Below are 17,454 nucleotides of genomic sequence, written 5' to 3'. Positions count from 1 at the left end.
TTTAAAACACACTGTCCCAAGGGCGGTAGGGGAGCAAACTACTCTAAACAGCTGCATGGGGTGTGATCATATGCCCTCCTCAGCATGCAATGAGATGTTCTCACAGCCTCCTTGTGAGTTTTCCTCCATGCTCACTTTACCCATCTCATTTTCCTCTTCCTGTCCCTCAGCTCCTCTGAAAACCCATGAGCCAGTTTCAGGCGAGGGCGGAGAGAGCGTCGGGAAGCAATCTCATCAACAGCAGTGGATAGACACACATCCCAGTCCTTCACCACAGTGGTCCACAGCCCCCGGTCCTTGGATCAGTTGGTACTGGGCTGCGGCTCCTCCTCGCCCTCCTCCCCGGCTGCTGCCTGGGGGCTGCCCTGGCACTCTGCTGCCGGCTCACCTTTGGTGCTCTCCGGTGGCTGACAGGGCTGGGGCTCCCCCTCGCCATGGCACTGCACAGCTGCTGCTGGCAGCACCCCCCTCAGTCTAACATCACCGAAGTCATCCAGCAGGACACGACGACTGTGCATGGAAAAGTCAAGGAACCGCAGGGGAGTTGTTGTTGTTATTTAGATTTTTATTCCCCGCCACTCCTGCAGCCGGCTCATGGTGGGATACAACAGTCCATTAAAACACCCAATAAAACCCCGTTCAAATTAAAAAGTTGACTGCTGCAGCCAAGGATTGCATTGTTTCAACTCTATTGTTTTAATTGCATAAATTGTATTGGGTTTTAATGTTTTTATGACAAAGTTGTATTCAAGGTGTGAGCTTTTGTGTGCAGACAACTGAACCCAAAACCAGATTTTGTTATTCTAGCAAGGAATTATCCAGTCCTCATCATTAGGCTCCACCCTCAACCCCCCCCCCCGGTATTTCCTCTCCTGGAGTTCTCCACCCATTGGAGCCCCTTTTGTGTGCGAATCCCCCAACCCCCATTAACAGAACAGTTTGGGTAGCCAAACGGTGGCTCTCCAGCTGTCCATCCCGGGGGCCCATGGGAATTGTAGTCCATAGACCTCTGGAGAGCCACTGTTGGGGCGCCAGCCTAGCCTCCTGCACAGGACCAACCACGTGTTCCTAGCTTGTGACGTCACGGCGCGGACTCGGGCATTTCCGGAGCTGCTCGGATCCGGATTCGGCAACTTGTCACTCTCAAGAGGGGGAGGCCTGTCAATCCTGCCCGCTGAATTCCGGTTGCCAATGTGCTCGGCCTGTTGCGGGGTGCGGGGCACACGAGCTCGCGGTAGTCCAAAGCTGCAGAGCGTGGCCAGGATCCGGCGAAGTGCATTTCTCCCCCCCTCCCCGCAGCTTCCCCGCCAAACTGCCCCTCACCAGTCCCCGGAGCTGCCCCGTTAAACATTTCCTTGGCAAGAGGGCTTTGGAGACTCCGCGCCCGGGCTAAAGGAGGAGACTTGGACCGGCCTACATTGCATGGCTGTCGCGAACCTTGCTCTTCTTAAGCCCTGCGCCATGCACGCCCATTTATCCCGGGGGGGGATCCTGGACCGTGTCCGTGTCCGTCCCGGGAAGCCTCGTCAGAGGCCTTTTGTCGCAATCCAGAAGAGAGGCGGCCACGGCTCCTGCAATGCGGGGCTGCGCAGGGCAGCGACGCCGAACCGCGTGTCTCCGTTTGCGGACACAAGAACCGCTCCCCCTGCGGCCTGCGCGCTCGGGCGCTTCCGCGGCCGTCTTCGGGTGTTTCCGGCTCCCGCTTCGGCTCCCTTCGTGCTCGGTCGGCGCTTTCCGCTTCTCCCCGGTGCCGTCGCGTTCGAAGGGGGCTCCGCGGGCGGACGGCGGGACGGTGAGCGGGGGGGATGCTCTGCGTGGCGGCAATGCATGGCCGCCTGGGGGGGGGCATCTTCGCCCGCGCCCACCTTTGCAGGGAGGGGCGGCAGGGGGGGCTCCAAGTCCACGGGCTGTTCAGCTTGGGTGGGATCCTGCAGCATGCCAAGCCGTGGCGGGGGCGGGGGGATCGGGGCCGTCCGGCCACCCGGATTCTTGCCCGGCGGGCGATCCTAATCGGGGGGGGGGGGGGGGCTTGGATGTGTCCGCCTGTTTGGGAGCACGCCCCCCCCTGTCGGCCAGCCAGCCTCCTCCATCCCCGCAGGGTCCCCTTGGGGTCCGCCGGGACCAATCCGGGGGGGGGGGGCTGGGGGTCGAGGCTCCCCCCCCCCCAAGATGCCCGCTGGAGCCGCCCTGGAAGCGCCGGGATTTAGCGCTGCGGTGGGCGTCGGGGCCCCTCGGCTGTCTCCCCGCACGTCCGCCCGACGGCGCTTGGCCCATGCTCGGGGGCCGCCCGCCCCCCTCTTGCGACTGCCCGCCGCGATCCCCGGGGGGTGGGGGTCGCCGGTCCGGCCACGACTCGTGCCAGGGCTGCCCCTGCCCTCGGGGGGGACGGGGGGAGGGAGGGAGGGTCTCCTCGCCAGGCTCCGCTTCAGCCCCCAGGCGCCCCGACGCCGCCTCTCCCTCCCCCTCCCCCTCCCCGGGCAAGAGCCCACCCCCACCCCCCCGGGGCCAAGGCCTGCGGGGGGGGGCGGTCTGTCTGCTTCCCGCGCCAAGGGGGGCAGGAGGGGGTGGGGCCCGGTGCCAGCCTCTCCCGGGCATGGGGGCTTGGAGGGAGGGTCCCTGGGCGGGTGGTCTTCTTCTCCTTCCAGGAGGGTCCTGCAGGGCCATGGCCAACCTAGCCTGGGGGCATCTGGGGCAAGCTTGCTTCTCTCTGCAGGCCAAGGCCAGGGCCCCGAGGGCGGGGGGGGGGGGAGGAACAGGCCACTTTCCCTGCTGGGGACGCTGGACTCGATTCCCCGTTCCTCCTCCGCCAGCCAGTGACCTTGGGCCAGTCCTCTGGGATCTCCCAGGGTCCCTGTTGGGGAAAGGGTCTTCAGGTCAGGAGGTCAAGATCCAGTTCTCCTCCTCTCCCTCCCCCCACCATCACTGGTGAGCTCAAAGGGGGGAGGGGCAGGGGGCACTCCCCGCCCCCCATGTAGGCTCCTCCTTTAGCTGGCCTATGAATGTTCAATGGGGAGAAACCTCCCAAATTATAAGAGCTGCCGCTTTATTCAATTAATTATATACCACCCCCCCCCCCAAACAGGCACAGGGCAGTTCACAATAAAATACAGAAATGCTACATAAACAGTTTGAAACTCAGTATAATTTTTCTCCCTTTCTGCCTTTTTGTCCTCTATCATTTTGGGGGTGGGGGGTAGCGAAGGAGAGGACGGAAGCCCATAATCTGTGAAGTCTCAAGGGGGTGGCAGGTGACAGTGGATGAGTGATAGGGTTGGGAGTGTCCTGCATAGTGCAGGGGATTGGACTAGATGACCCAGGAGGTCCCTTCCAACTCTAGGATTGTAGGATTTCCAGCTGCCCTGGCCTCAACCATTGGCCTGGTGGAAGAGAGCTGTTTGGCAGAACTTTGGCAGCTCCGCCAGAGCCTGTGTTTCGGTGGGCAGCTTATTCCACCTGGTGGGAGCCAGGGCGGAAAGGTTGAGGCCAAGCAGACCTCTTTAGGGCCAGCCCCCCCCCCCAAAAGTCGAGCTTCATGGAGCGCATTGCTCTCCGGGGGACATACTGGGAGGACCTCGTCAATGAAAGGGCGATATGGCAATACCCCCACCCTTTGTAATCTTCACCCCATCCCACCATTTGAAGGAGCATTACTCGTTCCCCAACATCGGTGCTGTGCAGTGCTAGGTCCGCCAGTAACAATTGCCTACACTGCAGACCTTTTTCTCAGAGCAGATTACCGTCTGGAGCCTGGGTGTGATCCTGGACAATCAGTGGAGGCCCAGGTCACAAACTCTGCCCAATCCCAGCCTTTCTACCATTTTTGCCAAGCATGGCAGCTACTGTCAGCGTCCAACCTGGCCCCTGTGGCTCTCCCAGCTACGCTGGATCCAGGTTGAAGAACGAATTGGGTTCAAGGTTCTGATGCTTAACTTCACAGCCCTAGAATCATAGAATAGAGTTGGAAGGGACTTCCTGTGTCATCTAGTCCAACCCCCTGCACTATGAACACTCACAACCCTCTCGCTCCTCCACTGTCACCTGCCACCCCCTTGAGCCTTCACAGAATCAGCCTCTCCAGCCTCTGTTTAAACATCTCCAAAGATGGAGAACCCACCACCTCCCGAGGAAGCCTGTTCCCCTGAGGAACCGCTCTAACTGTCAGGAACTTATTCCGGAGGTTTAGATGGAATTTCTTTGGAATTAATTTCATCCCATTCGTTCTGGTCTGTCCCTCCGGGGCAAGAGAGAACAACTCTGCTCCATCCTCTACATGGCCACCTTTTAAATACTTGAAGAAGTATTTCAAGTATTTCAAGCAGGTATGAAGGACCCCAAACTGCCTGGGCCTTTCATACCTTTTTGCAGTACACCCCACCTGCTGAAGCTTACCATTGAGCACACAGCCTCAAGATCCCTGGCCCCATCGAAATCAAATTGTTGTCAGCCAGAGCCAGGGCCTTTTCAGCACTGGCAGCAGCCTGGTGGGGGGCTTTTCTGAGCAAGCTCAGGGTCCTGCAGGACTTAGAACCATTCCAGTGGGACTGCAAGAGTCCCACTGGATCTACCGTTGGGGCTCACAAACACCATCAATTAACTGGTCTCCCTACACATGAGAAACCCCAATATGCCATTCAGTAGTGAAGGAAAACGCATGTTTACTTCCCCCTCCCTCTTCTCAGAGAGAAGGCAGTGAGTTTTTGATGTGGAAACATCTACTGGCGCATCCCCTGGAACGGATGTGATTGTGGACCCCAAGGAGCATGCCAGTAGATGCAGAGCGGGGAGGATGAGTCTCGGAGGAGGTGGACAGCCTCAGAGGACAAGCAGCAGCAGCTCCAGGAATCTCCAGCCGCTGCTCCAGCCATTATGTTATTTTATTTATATTATTATGGGATGTGGGATGTTTCCACATAATGGCCGAGAATCCTGCCGACAGCACTTTTATTTTTTACTCTTTTACTGTAAATTAAAAATGCAAAAATAAATAAATACAGGTGGTCTGGGCCTCATATGTGCAGGGCCCAGAGTGCTTTAAAGGTCCAGATCATCATCACCTGGAACCTGGTTTAGAATTCTCCCAGCAACCAGTGCAGGTGTGGGAGGGCAGGTCAGATAGGAGCCCTTCATGGGGTTCTCGTAAGGACTTGGGCAGCTGCATTCCACCTCAGTTGTAATTTCTGGGTCAGAGCCTGTGTAGAGCGAGTTACAGTAGCCAGGCCTGGAGGTGGCTTTTGTGTGGATCACTGTGGCTGCGTCTCCCTGGGCCAGGTAGGGTGCTGATAGCTTCACCTGGCATAGAAGGTAAGGCACTTGGGGAGCTACATTCGTCACTCCATCAAAAGGGAGCCATCACAGTTCACCCCCCCCTCCCCCCCAGTTCCTGGTGGTGTGCAAAAGCGGGTAGTTGCCCTGAGTCTAGATAGGGGAGAGGCACTTCCTCTCCCAGCCCCTTCCCCAGCCTCAGGACTTCCGAGGGGTTGCATTTCAGGCGGAGCTTCTGCAGCCACCTTGCCACAGTCTCTGGACGCCTGGCCAAAGAATTGGGGTGCACCCAGTTGCCTGCCCATCGACAGCTGGGTGTCATCAGCATCCCGGTGGCCCCTCAGCTCACCTCCCCAGAGCAGTTGTGCAAGAGGGTGCCTGTGGAGGTGAAGCAACCGTGCCCCGTGGCATCTCACAGGGGAGCGCAGAGCAGCACGACTGTTCCTCCGACTAGTCCCCGGCCTTGGAGAAAGGACATTGGCAGGGATATAAGGAGTCGGGGCAGCTACGATGGAAGGGTTTTCTGGCTTCTGCTGGCTGAGAATCATGGGGGATGGGGGGAGCCTTGTGCCTTTGTTGACCCCCCCCCCAGCTCCTAGGAAGCATTGCTGGGGGGAGGCCCTCTGTTTGCCCAGCCGAGCGCTGCTGACCGGTTTAGTGAGGGGCAGCTCCCCTGGGAGTGTTGGGGGCAGACTGTCTGGGACTGGGGACCCTGACTGGCGCCAGAAGGTGGCTGGCACCTCCTTCCCCAAGGAATCACCCCCTTTTCCTGCCTCTGCCCCATGCAATTTTGGGGGGACAGGACTGAGTGTTGGGGTGACTCCCTGCAGCTGTCTGGCCGTGACTGGGAGCAGGTGGGCTTGTCTTCACATGCCGTCCGTGGGGGCAGGGGTAGTCAACCTGTGGTCCTCCAGATGTGGAGGACCATTCCCATGAGCGTTTGCTGGCAGGGACCCATGGGAATTGTAGTCCAGGAACATCTGGAGGACCACAGGTTGCCTATCCCAGTGTGGCGGTGAGCAGTTTCCCATCTTGGCCACCTTCTCCAGCCAGGGCTCCTCTCCATCCTTCAGGGTGCATGCCTGCTACTGTGAGGGATGCTGGGGGCACAGATGCGGCACACGTGGTGGTGATCCTGTGTGACCTTTTGCCTTCCCTCTTCAGGGCCCAGAACACCCAGCCAGCCCCCGAGTGGCCTTGATCCACTGCCCCACGTCTCCTCGGCCGCCCTCCCGCCCGGGCTGGATTATGCTTCTCCCGTTCTCACTTTGCTCCATCATCTGGCTGAATCGTGGCTTCAAATTACGGGAAGCGGGCTGCACTTAGGTGCCCAGCGGACCCTCCTCTTGGGGGGGGAGTCTGCCTGCCCCCCTGGCCAACCCTCCTTCCTCGACACCCAGCCCGCGCAGCCTTGGGGAGCCCATGGGGAGCGCGGAAGGGTTCCAGTATCGGGCCCTCTACCCCTACCGCAAGGAGCGGGAGGAGGACATCGACCTGCTGCCGGGAGACACCTTGGTGGTGAGCCGGGGGGCCCTGCAGGCTCTGGGCTTCAAGGATGGCGACGAACAGGTGCCCAACCAGATTGGCTGGATCCTGGGTGTCAACGAACGGACGAAACAGAAGGGGGACTTCCCGGGCACCTACGTGGAGTACGTTGGCCCCATCAAGATCTCCCTGCCGCCTCACCGCCCCAGAGTGACCCGGCCCCTCCCGGCGGCCCCCGGGCCCGGAGCCTCCCATGAGCAGGAGGCCCTGGAGCAGGGTAAGTGCGGCTGGAGGGATTGGGGAGCTTGTGCAGCGGAGGGGCTTCTTCCCACGCTGGATCTGCTGTCCTCCAAACCTGGCTTGGGACAGGAGGCCGCCTTCTGGGCTTTCGGAATTGCTGGTGGTAGCCTCCTCGCTAGGACCTGGCACGCTTGCAGCTTGAAAGGGGGCAGGGCCCTTGGAAAGCATTGGTTGGCTGCTGTTAGGAGGGGCATGCGCCGTGCGTTCCTTCCCGTTCCCAGGGCTGGAGGGGCCCTGGAGGGCGGAGCTGTGCTGTTCCCTCGGCTGCTGGGCCAGGGGGCCTCCTGCTTGGTCAAGTGTGCCTCTGGGGCAGAGGGGGTGGCCGCCTGTCCCGCCCACCGTCCTCCTGCGACAACCCTTGGCTGACCCTTCCCTGCTTGATTCTCCCGCCCTCCCCTTCCAGGGTCGGTCCTTCCGGAGCTTTCTGAGCAGTTTGCCCCCCCTGAGGTCGCCCCGCCACTCCTGTGCCAGCTGGTGGAAGCCATTGAGAAGAAGGGTGAGGAGCTGATGGAATGGGGGGGGGGCATTCTCCTGGCAGCCATATCTTGGGTCGGGGTGTGCAGAAGGTCTTCCACAAGTCCCCGGAAGCTGGAGTTGGACGGAGAGGTTGGGCAAGGCCGTGCCTGGCCTGGAGAGCCAGATGGCCCCCAAGGGACCCTGTGTGTGGTGGCATTTCCCCCAGACACATCTTCTGGTTCCGTGGCAGGGCACCCCCAGCACACATGAGTCCTCATGAGAGGGGCTCCAAAAACCTTCCTCCGCCTGAGCGCCCATGTGGGTCTTCGGTGGTGGTGGGGGGTCCTTAAAGAAACCTGGGCAGAAGGCGGATTCATCCATTCCTCACTAGGCATTGGGGGCCCCTGGAGGGCCTAGCAGAAGCTCCCCACGGATTTTCCAGCCCTCGGACTTTCCTGGGAGTGTGGGGGGGGGGGGGGAGGAGGGACTGCCTGGGCCACCCAGTTCTGGGGGGTGGGATTTCCTGCTTTCTCTGCCTCAGTTGCTTGGGGGGTGGGTTTCTGTCCTTGGCCTTTGGAGCAGATCCCTTGGGAGATCATGGGGGTGTTTCACGCAGGACTGGGCCAGGGGGCAGTTCTGTCTGCAAGGGCCTCCCCCATGGTGGGGGGAGGGTTAGGGGGTGGAAGGTGGTCGTCCTGGGGGCCCTGGTGCAGCATGCCGTGTCACCTCTTGCAGGGCTGGAGGGCAGAACACTGTACCGGACGCCGGGTCCTGAACCACGCCCAGCGCTGAGAATCGGTAAGAGAATCGGCCCTATGGGGGGAGGAGTCACTGAGAAGCCCCCAGAGCCAATCAGGCGGCAGAGATTAGCTATTTGACAGTTCTAGCTGCCCCACCTGGGATGGGGGGGTGAGAGGATAGTTGGGGGAGGGGCTTTTGTGACTTGATGTGCAAAATTTCAAAATTTGGTCAAGTCATGGAGGTGCCAGGGAAGACCGCTCTAGGCCAGGAGCCTCGGAGAGCTGCTGCCGGACAGAGTAGGCAATTCTGGGTGAGGCAGGAAGCCTTGCCCTGAGCAATTCAGTGAACACTGCCAACGACTCCGGGGCAGTCCTCGCCCCTCCTGGCCTGGTCGTGGCTGAGCCCTTGTTAGCCCCTTGTAAGCCGCTTTGAGCCTCCTTCAGGTAGAGAAAAGCAGCATCTAAGAACCAACTCTTCTTCTTCTTCTTCTTCCTCAGTAATCTCAGGGCTCTCTCAGCCTCCCCTCCCTCACAGGGTGTCTGTTGTGGGGAGAGGAAAGGGAAGGCAACTGGAAGCCGCTTTGAGACTCCTTTGGGTAGAGAAAAGCGGCATCTAAGAACCAACTCTTCTTCTTCAGTAATCTCAGGGCTCTCTCAGCCCCACCTCCCTCACAGGGTGTCTGTTGTGGGGAGAGGAAGGGAAGACAGGCAGCATCTAAGAACCAACTCTTCTTCTTCTTCTCCAGTAATCTCAGGGCTCTCTCAGCCTCCCCTCCCTCACAGGGTGTCTGTTGTGGGGAGAGGAAAGGGAAGGCGAATGGAAGCCACTCTGAGACTCCTTCGGGTAGAGAAAAGTGGCAAAAAGCACCAACTCTTCTTCTTTTAAGTCAATGTGTTTTGATCCCTTTTCAACCCCCCCCCCATTTCTGTCCCCCCAGACTGGGCAGTGGCTGGCAGCTTGGAGGCGTGGGACATGCTGTCCCTCGGAGAGGCCCTCAAGGGATACCTGCAAGAGCTTCCCACCCCAGTGGTGCCCGAGATAGTCCACAGTGAGATCCTGCGGCTGCTGCAGGGTGAGGGGGAGGAGGACATCTCCTCAGCAGGCGGTTTGTGAGGGGCCCGATTCAGGGGATCCCGCGGGGGTGGCAGCAGGAGGGGAGCAGGGCCGGTGAGTTTATCAGGAAGCAACCCCCTCCTCTTCTCCCCTCTGCAGACCCTGGCCAGACGGAGCGTGACCGGGCGCAGCTGCTGTCCGTGCTGGAGCCCCCTGGCCTGCCCGTGGCACATCTCCTCACCCTCCAGTTCCTCCTGCGCCACTGGGGGAAAGTGGCCGAGCAAGCGGAGAGCAGTGGGCTGCGGCCCCGGGCCCTGGGCGAGATCTTTGGGCCCCTGCTCCTTCGGCGGCCGGCAGCTGCCAGGTCAGAGCAAGCCCTGCCTCCTTGTCTCCCCGCATGGAGGGGTCTCCCAGAACTGTTCCTCAGGGGGGCAGTGTGCCAGGGGCCTCCGCTCCCTCCCAGCAGCACAGGCACAGGGCTGGGGGGGGGGGGTAAGCCTTGCTTGGGCAGAGGAGGAGCTGCTGGTGGGGAAGAAGCATCCCAAATGGGTCCTGGGCCCCCGGTGCCTGTTGCAGTGGCTCAGTGGTCCTCCCACGTGCCCGAGAGGTGCCTTCCGGTTGCCCCCAGAACTCTCAGGGGCCCGGCCTGCGTGGCAGAGAGCCCACCTCCCCACCCCTCCCCACCCCTCCCCACTGCCCTGTGTGCACGGCCAGGGCTTCTTCCTTGGGAGCAGGGCTGGCCAGCAGATTTGTCTTGGCACATCATGTGGAACTTCCTGCCACAGCATAGCCAGTGCGCATTGGTGCATTTGGACAGAGAGCCAGAGTGAAAGGGGGAGGGGTGTGTGGCTTCCGTGGGGCAGTTTGGGTATGTTTGTGTTGCTTCCCCTCCCTCCCTAGCACTGAGGCGGGCCCCGATTTTTCCGTGCTTTTCCTGGAGACTCTTCTGCAGACCCCGGAGACCAAGCTGGAGCAGCCCCCTCCAGGTGAGGGGCCAAGACCAGGGAGGGGGCTGGGTGGAGGGGGATAGACACCAGCCCTTGGCCCCCCATCCCAGGGAATGGGGGGCTGCTCGGTGCTGGGGACCTCTTTCCCGGCCCTTCTGCGTTGGGGGCACCAAGGGAGGGAGCCTGAGGACTGCCCTCTTGACATCTTCCAGCTCTGCCCCCCAAGCCCCAGAAGCCCAAGCCCACCGCAGCAGCCCTGGCCAATGGCAACGGGGTGGCCCTGCAGGATGCCGAGTGGTACTGGGGAGACATCTCCCGGTAAGGGGGAATTGCTGCTGGGCGTGGCGAGCCAGGGGGGAGGGCCAGGGGAGTCCTGGGCCTCGTGGGGTGGGGGGACGCCCTCTTTCCTAATTCCCAGGCCGCTGGGAGGGGGGAGCCTGCGGTGTGGGCTTCTGGTCATTAGATTTGTGCTCTCAGTGCTGTGGCCCACGTGGGCAGCCAGAGGGACCCCGTCTCTCGGCCCAAAGGGGCCCTCAGGGCTCGGCGGGGAGGCGGACTGAACCCGCAACCCGGCAGTGAGTGAGGGTCTGCGTGGCTGCCTCCCTCCCTCCAGGGAGGAAGTGAACGAGAAGCTCCGGGACACCCCCGACGGGACCTTCCTGGTCCGGGACGCCTCCAGCAAGATCCAGGGCGAATACACGCTGACGCTGCGGTGAGGGCACTTGGGGGTGGGCAGGGGGCGCTCGGACGGGGCCCCAGACTCCGTCTGTTCCCCTCCGTCTGTTCCCCATTCAAGTGTTGTTTGTGATATCCGGGGGGGGGGGGGGAAGCAGGGATGGATCAGTCTTCTCCCCACCCCCTGGCGAGTCTGCCCTACAATACTCCTGCGCAACCCCAAATTGGTGAGCACCCCCACTGGCTGGGCCTTGTGGGGAGGGCTTCGTGGTCCTGGCCTTCTCTCCCCGCCCGTCTCCATCCTGCCCCGGGCCCCCTGTGACGCTTCCTCCCGCCTGCCCCCTTGCAGGAAAGGGGGCAACAACAAGCTGATCAAGATTTTCCACCGGGAGGGCAAGTACGGCTTCTCGGAGCCCCTGACCTTCACCTCCGTGGTGGAGCTGATCAACCACTACCGGCACGACTCCCTGGCCCAGTACAACGCCAAGCTGGACACCCGGCTGCTGTACCCCATCTCCAAGTACCAGCAGGTGAGCCCCACCGTGGGCAGCAAGGCACTCCTGCGGCCGACAGAGCCCGGCCCGGCTCTCTGCGCCAGCTCCAAAAAGTATGCATGTGGCCCATCAAACTTCCTCCTGCGCTTAAGCCGTTCTAGATAGATGGAGCCTCTGGGGAGAGAGGCAGCCTACCCCTGGATACGCCATGCTCTGCTTCTGGAGACTTGCCCAAAGGTTATGTCCTTGGGAGCAGGCAAGCTGCGATAGCAGTCTCCCTTTGAAGCGGGCTTGTGAGTCCCATGCAACGATCCCTGGGCTGACCCCCCGCCCTCCCCGGCCGCTGCCCCTCCCATTCAGGACCAGGTAGTGAAGGAGGACAGCGTGGAAGCCGTGGGGGAGCAGCTGAAGGTCTACCACCAGCAGTACCAGGACAAGAGCCGAGAGTACGACCTTCTCTACGAGGAGTACACGCGCACCTCTCAGGTAACAGGCTCTGGCCGCAGGGGGGTGGGGGCGAGGGCGGGAAAGCATGAACAGGCTTCTCCCTCCCACTCCGTTGCTGTCACATTCGGCTTGTGGGACTCTCTGCCCCCTGGCCGAGAGGGAGCCAGACACGTTCATGGCCTGCCCAAAGCCAGATCTGTGCTGTTCGGAGGCTGGAGGGAGGTGTGGGCTTCTGCCCCCCAACCCTCAAGGGTTCTGGGGGCAAGAAGGACCGATCCCAGGAGGAGCTGCTCCTACAGTCCTGCAAATAGGGGCCCCCTCCCCATGCCTGGGGCCCCTGTGACCCCCTCTCTGGCCGCAAGCAGGCCCCTTGCAGTGAAAGAGGAGGGGGCCCCATCTTGCCTTGCAAATAGGCCAGGGGCCTCGCTTGGCACGGTGGTTTGGGCAGCTGAGGCTCTGCTTCTCCTCTCACCGTCTCCCCAGGAGTTGCAGATGAAGAGGACGGCCATAGAGGCCTTCAACGAGACCATCAAGATCTTCGAGGAGCAATGCCAGACGCAGGAGAAATGCAGCCGGGAGTACATCGAGCGCTTTCGGAGGGAGGGCAACGACAAGGAGTTGCAGCGGTGAGGCCTGTGCCGGGGCGGGGCGGGGGGGGGGGAGCTGGGAAGCCGTGGGGGGGGGGGGCAGAGAGGCACCAAGCCTTGAGGACCCGAGGCCTCTCCTGTGACAGCCCTCCCCAAACCCTGCTTGGGCCCAGGATCCTGATGAACTCGGAGAAGCTGAAGTCCCGCGTCTCCGAGATCCACGACAGCAAGCGGAAGCTGCAGCAGGACCTCAAGCAGCAGGCAGCGGAGAACCGCGAGATCGACAAGCGCATGAACAGCCTCAAGCCCGACCTGCTGCAGCTGCGCAAACTCCGGGACCAGTACCTGGTGTAAGGGGGGGGGGGCCTGGCCTCGCCTCGCAGGCCCTGCTGGCGGGGGGGGGGAGAGGGGGGAGGTGTCTGGCAGCGCCCCTCACCTTCGCCCGCACTGGAAGCCGCAGACAAGCGGAGCTCTGCTGTGGGCGGGCGGGCGGGCGGGTGTGCATGCATGCCGGTTTACGAGCACGCCCCTCTATCTGGGGTGGGTGGGTGGGTGGGTGAGAGGGAATCTGAAGAGATTCTCTTCCATTCTCTTCCGTTTTGCCCATTGCCTCCCTTTTCATGCCACCAATATTTCCCCCTTAAAACCTTTTAGGGCTGCTGCTTTTTTAAAAAAAAGTTAGGCTTACTTTTTTATTAGTGTTTGTTCCCTTTCTTTTATCGCATTGGCAAATCATTTCCTTTATTGGGAAATATTAATCCACCAAATGGCTGCGAAAGGTCCAGCTCTGGCCCCAAATGACCGCAGACAAACCAGTGCTGATCCCAGGTGAAGAGAGACCACCGTGGCCTCTGGTGGTGCTGGCTCCGTGGCCTGCAAGCTTCATCTTCTCCCTGAACCCCATTGGCTTTGCCCCTTCCTCCGGCCAGGGGGTCCACAGGAGGGGCGGTGGGGGCTCCGAGGGCACTTCCAGGCATTGGGTTCTCCTGAGCCTTCCGGCCTCTGCTTGCCCCCCCCCCAGGTGGCTGACCCAGAAGGGGACCCGCCAGAAGAGGATCAACGAGTGGCTGGGCATCCGGAACGAGGCGGAGGAGTGAGTGCCCCAAGACTCCCCCCCCCCCTTTGGCAGGAGCGCAGAGCCCGCCCGGCAAGCAGAAGGGCCATGCCACGGGCCGCTCTCCCACAAGACACAGCGGGATGGGCAAGAGGGGCCTTGCGCCCCCTCAGGTTCTGGGCGGGGGGGAGTTCTGGCCCTCGAGGGCAGCGTGGCCTAGAGACCAGGGAGCGCAGAAGGGGCCTCACCCCATGACACAGGGGCTGGGGAAGGGACTGCTGCCAGAGCTCCTGAGAAAGGGTGGGTGGACTGTGTTTTTGGAGGGGGTGTGATGAGTCAGGCCCCCCCCTGCCACTCCTCCACTTTGAGCAGAGTGCGAATTCCACGCCCCCAGCCCCTAAGAACGCCTGTCCTTTGATGTGCTTGGGAGATGGGGCTGAATTCAGCAGTGGCATAGGCTGCCTAAGGAGGTGGTGAGCTCCCCCTCACTGGCCGTCTTCAAGCAAAGGTTGGATACACACTTTTCTTGGATGCTTTAGGATGCTTAGTGCTGATCCTGCGTTGAGCCTGTCTGGCCTGTGTGGCCCCTTCCCACTCTCGGATTCTGTGATTCTATGGATTGGGCCCGGCTGTGCCAGACGCTTCTTGCCCAGGACTGTAGCGCCGTGGCGGGGGCAGAATCCGTGCCTTGTTGTCGTGTGGGGGAGGAGGCTGGCATGGGCTGACCCTGACCCCCCCTCCCCCCCGTAGCCAATACTTCACGATGGAGGATGAGGAGGAGCTGCCCCATCTCGAGGAGCGGACGTGGTACGTGGGCAAGATCAACCGCACCCAGGCGGAGGAGATGCTGGCCGGCAAGCGGAGCGGGACCTTCCTCATCCGAGAGAGCAGCCAGCGGGGCTGCTACGCCTGCTCGGTCGTGTGAGTCCTCTCCGCTCGCCCGCCCTCCTGCCCTTCCTCCTCTCACCCAAGGGCTCCACGGGGGCCCCTTTGGCTCGTGGGGCGGGGCGGGGCGGGGCGGGGGGTCACAGGCCAAAGGCCTTGTCGGTGTGCTGATCTAGGGAGGCCCTGCCTTGAATTTCCGCGTGGGACTTGCCAAATCGGCCCCACAAGTGTGAGTCCAGTCAGGCACTTGGAAGACCGGCCAAAGGCTTGGTTGGTCTTCAAGGTTCCTGAGTGGATTCCAACTCGGTTCCGCTGCTTCGGCCCCCACCTGTCCCTGCCTCACGAGGTTCTTGTGGGGGGGAGGAACGGGATCCCCCGCCCCGATCTTCGTGCCGAAAGGGGTGGGATGGGATTAGGCCAGGCCTTTCCCCCCGTCCCTCTCCCCTGCCCCCCGGCCCGGCAGGTGACCTCGGGTGTGAGCTTCCCTTGTCCCTCCTCCTCGTCCTCTTCCCCGCAGGGTGGACGGCGACACCAAGCACTGCGTGATCTACAAGACGGCCAGCGGCTACGGCTTCGCGGAGCCCTACAACCTCTACGCCTCCCTCAAGGAGCTGGTCTTGCACTACCGACACACCTCCCTGGTCCAGCACAATGACTCCCTCCACGTCACACTGGCCCACCCCATCCTCTCCTCGCCTCCCCCCAGATGAGGAGCCTGTGCGGCCCCTGGCTGCCCTGCCAGCCCCTCTGCCCCCCACCTCTTGGGCTGCCGGATCTTAATGGAGAAGATGACTTCTTTGTAACGCCTTAACCTTGGATGGGGGAGGGGGGATCAAAAGCCCTTGGATCAATGGCTGGAAGCAAAGAGCCTTCTGGTCCCGTCCCCCCCCCTCCGTTTCCAGTTTGGTCCCGCCCCCTCCCGTGCATTTGTGTGTGTGTGTGTGTGTGTGTGTGTGTGTGTGTGTGTGTGTAGAGACAAGTTGTCTCCAGGTTCTCCCCTATCCCCTCCCCTTGGCATTCTGGTGCTACAGGTCTCCCCACACGTGCCCAGGAGCAGAGCTGTGCCCAGGGGTTAGGGAGCCCCGGGGAGAGCTCAGCTGACTCTCGTGCACCCGTGTTTGTCTTGAAGCTTTGCTCAGAGCCCTTGCCGGGGGCTCTTGGTGCTCATCAGACCCCGGGGGAAGGAGGGCTGCCAAGGGTGTCTCCAGATCCACATTCCGCCTGCCGGCTCGACCCTCTCCCCGGTGCGGCCGGCTCCTCCACAGCTTTGGGGGCAGGGGGCCTTAGACCTGCACAAGCAAGGGGGAGCTTTGGGGAGTCCCCACCCTGCACTCCACGCCTCCTGGCGCCTCCCCTCCTGCAGGTGTGGCTTCCTTCTGTGTCCAAAGGGGGTTGGGATGTCCCCTCCAAGACTGGTGGGCTCCGCTTGGCCATGGGTGAGGCTCGCCCCTTTGCCTTCCGGGCAGCTGCCTGCCTGGGACTGTCCCGGCAACGGAAATGCCGCCGGTCGCCTTCTGTGCACTGCTCTCCCTCCCTCCGTCAGCAGGGGGCTGTCCTTGCCTGGATTCCCTCCGGCTGGGGGTGTCACATGGGGGCAGGTGGGCTGCTTTCCTCACTCGCCTTGGGAGGGACGGGGTCCACTCTGAGCTGCAGGGCCTGCCTGGTCTTGGCCCTGGGCCCTGCTCTCCGGACACTCCAGCTGCCTGGAGCCCACCCCCCCCTCCTGTGCCCCGTGCCAACCGTCGGCCTGCCCTGCAGGATCCAGCTCAAAGCCATACCGTAGATCGCCTTGACTGAGAGGAAGTGGGGGCGAGGCCTTGCGCTCGAGGCCTCTGGCACATTGGCCACACTCCGCAGCTGGCCCCCAGGGACCGGGAGCTGCTCTGAAGCCACTGGGTCCCTCAAGACACTCCCCTGGCACCCCACCCCCCTTTTCTTCTTGAGGTTGCCCGCCTGGCACTAGCCATGGTGCTCCGGAGGCACAGAGTGTGCGCCAGTCTTCCTTCCTCGGCCCGTCTCCTGCCCCGCACACTGCCTTGCCTCCCGCCATAAAGGTCCCGCCTCCCCGGATTTCGGGGCCCTCCGCTGGCCAGGGCCTCCTTCCCCTTCCCCTCCCCGTTTCTGAGATATGCAATTCCGCTGCTCTCGGCCGCCTTTTCCGGGGGGCTTTCTGTTTTCTGAGGCTGTTGTATGTGCGGGATCTGTGTCAGCATTTGTTGCTGTAAGAATAAGGCAAGACGTTTTGTATGGTACTTCCAAGGGGGGGGGATAATAAACTGTGTTAATGCAGGTTCATGGAGCTTGGTGAGTCCGGGGGGGGGGCATTGGGGAGGGGGCTCTTGGGGGGGCAAAGCGATCCAAAGTAGGCTTTCTTTTAAGGAACGCTCTCTGGGAGGAAGAAGCAGGGGGACAGGTCAGAGGAAAGGAGAAGTGGAGAGAAACTGTCACGGGACGGAGAGAAAGGGACCGGCAGGGCTGTTTGAACCACTGGAGGCGAGAAATTCTGTGGTCACAGAAAGAGCCAGCGTGGTTGGTGTGGTGGTTAAGAGTGGCGGTTTCTAATCTGGCGAGCCGTGTTTGATTCCCCGCTCCTCCGCCACATGCAACCAGCTGGGTGACCTTGGGCTTGCCACAGCCCTGTGAGAGCTGCTCTCACGCAACAGTTCTCCCAAAGCTCTCTCAGCCCCACCTCCCTCACAGGGTGTCTGTTGTGGGGAGAGGAAAGGGAAGGTGATTGGAAGCCGCTTTGAGACTCCTTTGGGTAGAGAAAAGCGGCATCTAAGAACCAACTCTTCTTCTTCTTCAGTAATCTCATGGCTCTCTCAGCCTCCCCTCCCTCACAGGGTGTCTGTGGTGGGGAGAGGAAGGGAAGGTGATTGGAAGCCGCTTTGAGCGTCCTTCAGGTCGTGGAAAGCAGGGTACAAAGACCAATTCTCTGGCCTCGGGAGGTCGCCTTGCCTCTCTGGAGCACACTGACCTGGCCCGCCTCGTAGGGTTGCAAAGCAGCCGAATTGCTTCTGTGACCTGCTGGATGGAGGGGGGGGGATGCTTTACGAACAAGGGAGGCC

The 17,454-nt window shown here is 61.6% G+C and overlaps 1 protein-coding gene across 1 annotated transcript; it reads left to right on the top strand.

Moving 5' to 3' along the window:
• The first annotated feature begins 1,643 nt into the window (after positions 1-1,643).
• On the top strand, positions 1,644-16,679 carry PIK3R2 (phosphoinositide-3-kinase regulatory subunit 2). The gene is made up of 16 exons (XM_077331510.1): positions 1,644-1,792; positions 6,427-7,024; positions 7,451-7,543; positions 8,239-8,301; positions 9,182-9,316; positions 9,457-9,661; positions 10,198-10,283; positions 10,457-10,562; positions 10,858-10,956; positions 11,269-11,449; positions 11,774-11,899; positions 12,344-12,486; positions 12,621-12,797; positions 13,469-13,540; positions 14,252-14,422; positions 14,904-16,679. The coding sequence occupies exons 2-16, from the start codon at positions 6,685-6,687 to the stop codon at positions 15,094-15,096; spliced, it is 2,190 nt and encodes a 729-aa protein (XP_077187625.1). The 5' UTR covers positions 1,644-1,792; positions 6,427-6,684; the 3' UTR covers positions 15,097-16,679.
• The last annotated feature ends 775 nt before the right edge of the window (positions 16,680-17,454 follow it).

Source organism: Paroedura picta, chromosome 4 (genome assembly GCF_049243985.1).
Source record: "Paroedura picta isolate Pp20150507F chromosome 4, Ppicta_v3.0, whole genome shotgun sequence".
Classification (NCBI taxonomy): domain Eukaryota; kingdom Metazoa; phylum Chordata; class Lepidosauria; order Squamata; family Gekkonidae; genus Paroedura; species Paroedura picta.
This window is presented reverse-complemented; position numbering and strand designations above follow the sequence as displayed.

Bases quoted from the DNA above. Each gene is read 5' to 3' on its own strand.
- PIK3R2 (XM_077331510.1), top strand. From the start codon at position 6,685: ATGGGGAGCGCGGAAGGGTTCCAGTATCGGGCCCTCTACCCCTACCGC. The intron at 7,544-8,238 runs GTGAGGAGCTGA...CACCTCTTGCAG, and splicing joins GGAAGCCATTGAGAAGAAGG to GGCTGGAGGGCAGAACACTG. The intron at 11,450-11,773 runs GTGAGCCCCACC...CCTCCCATTCAG, and splicing joins CCATCTCCAAGTACCAGCAG to GACCAGGTAGTGAAGGAGGA.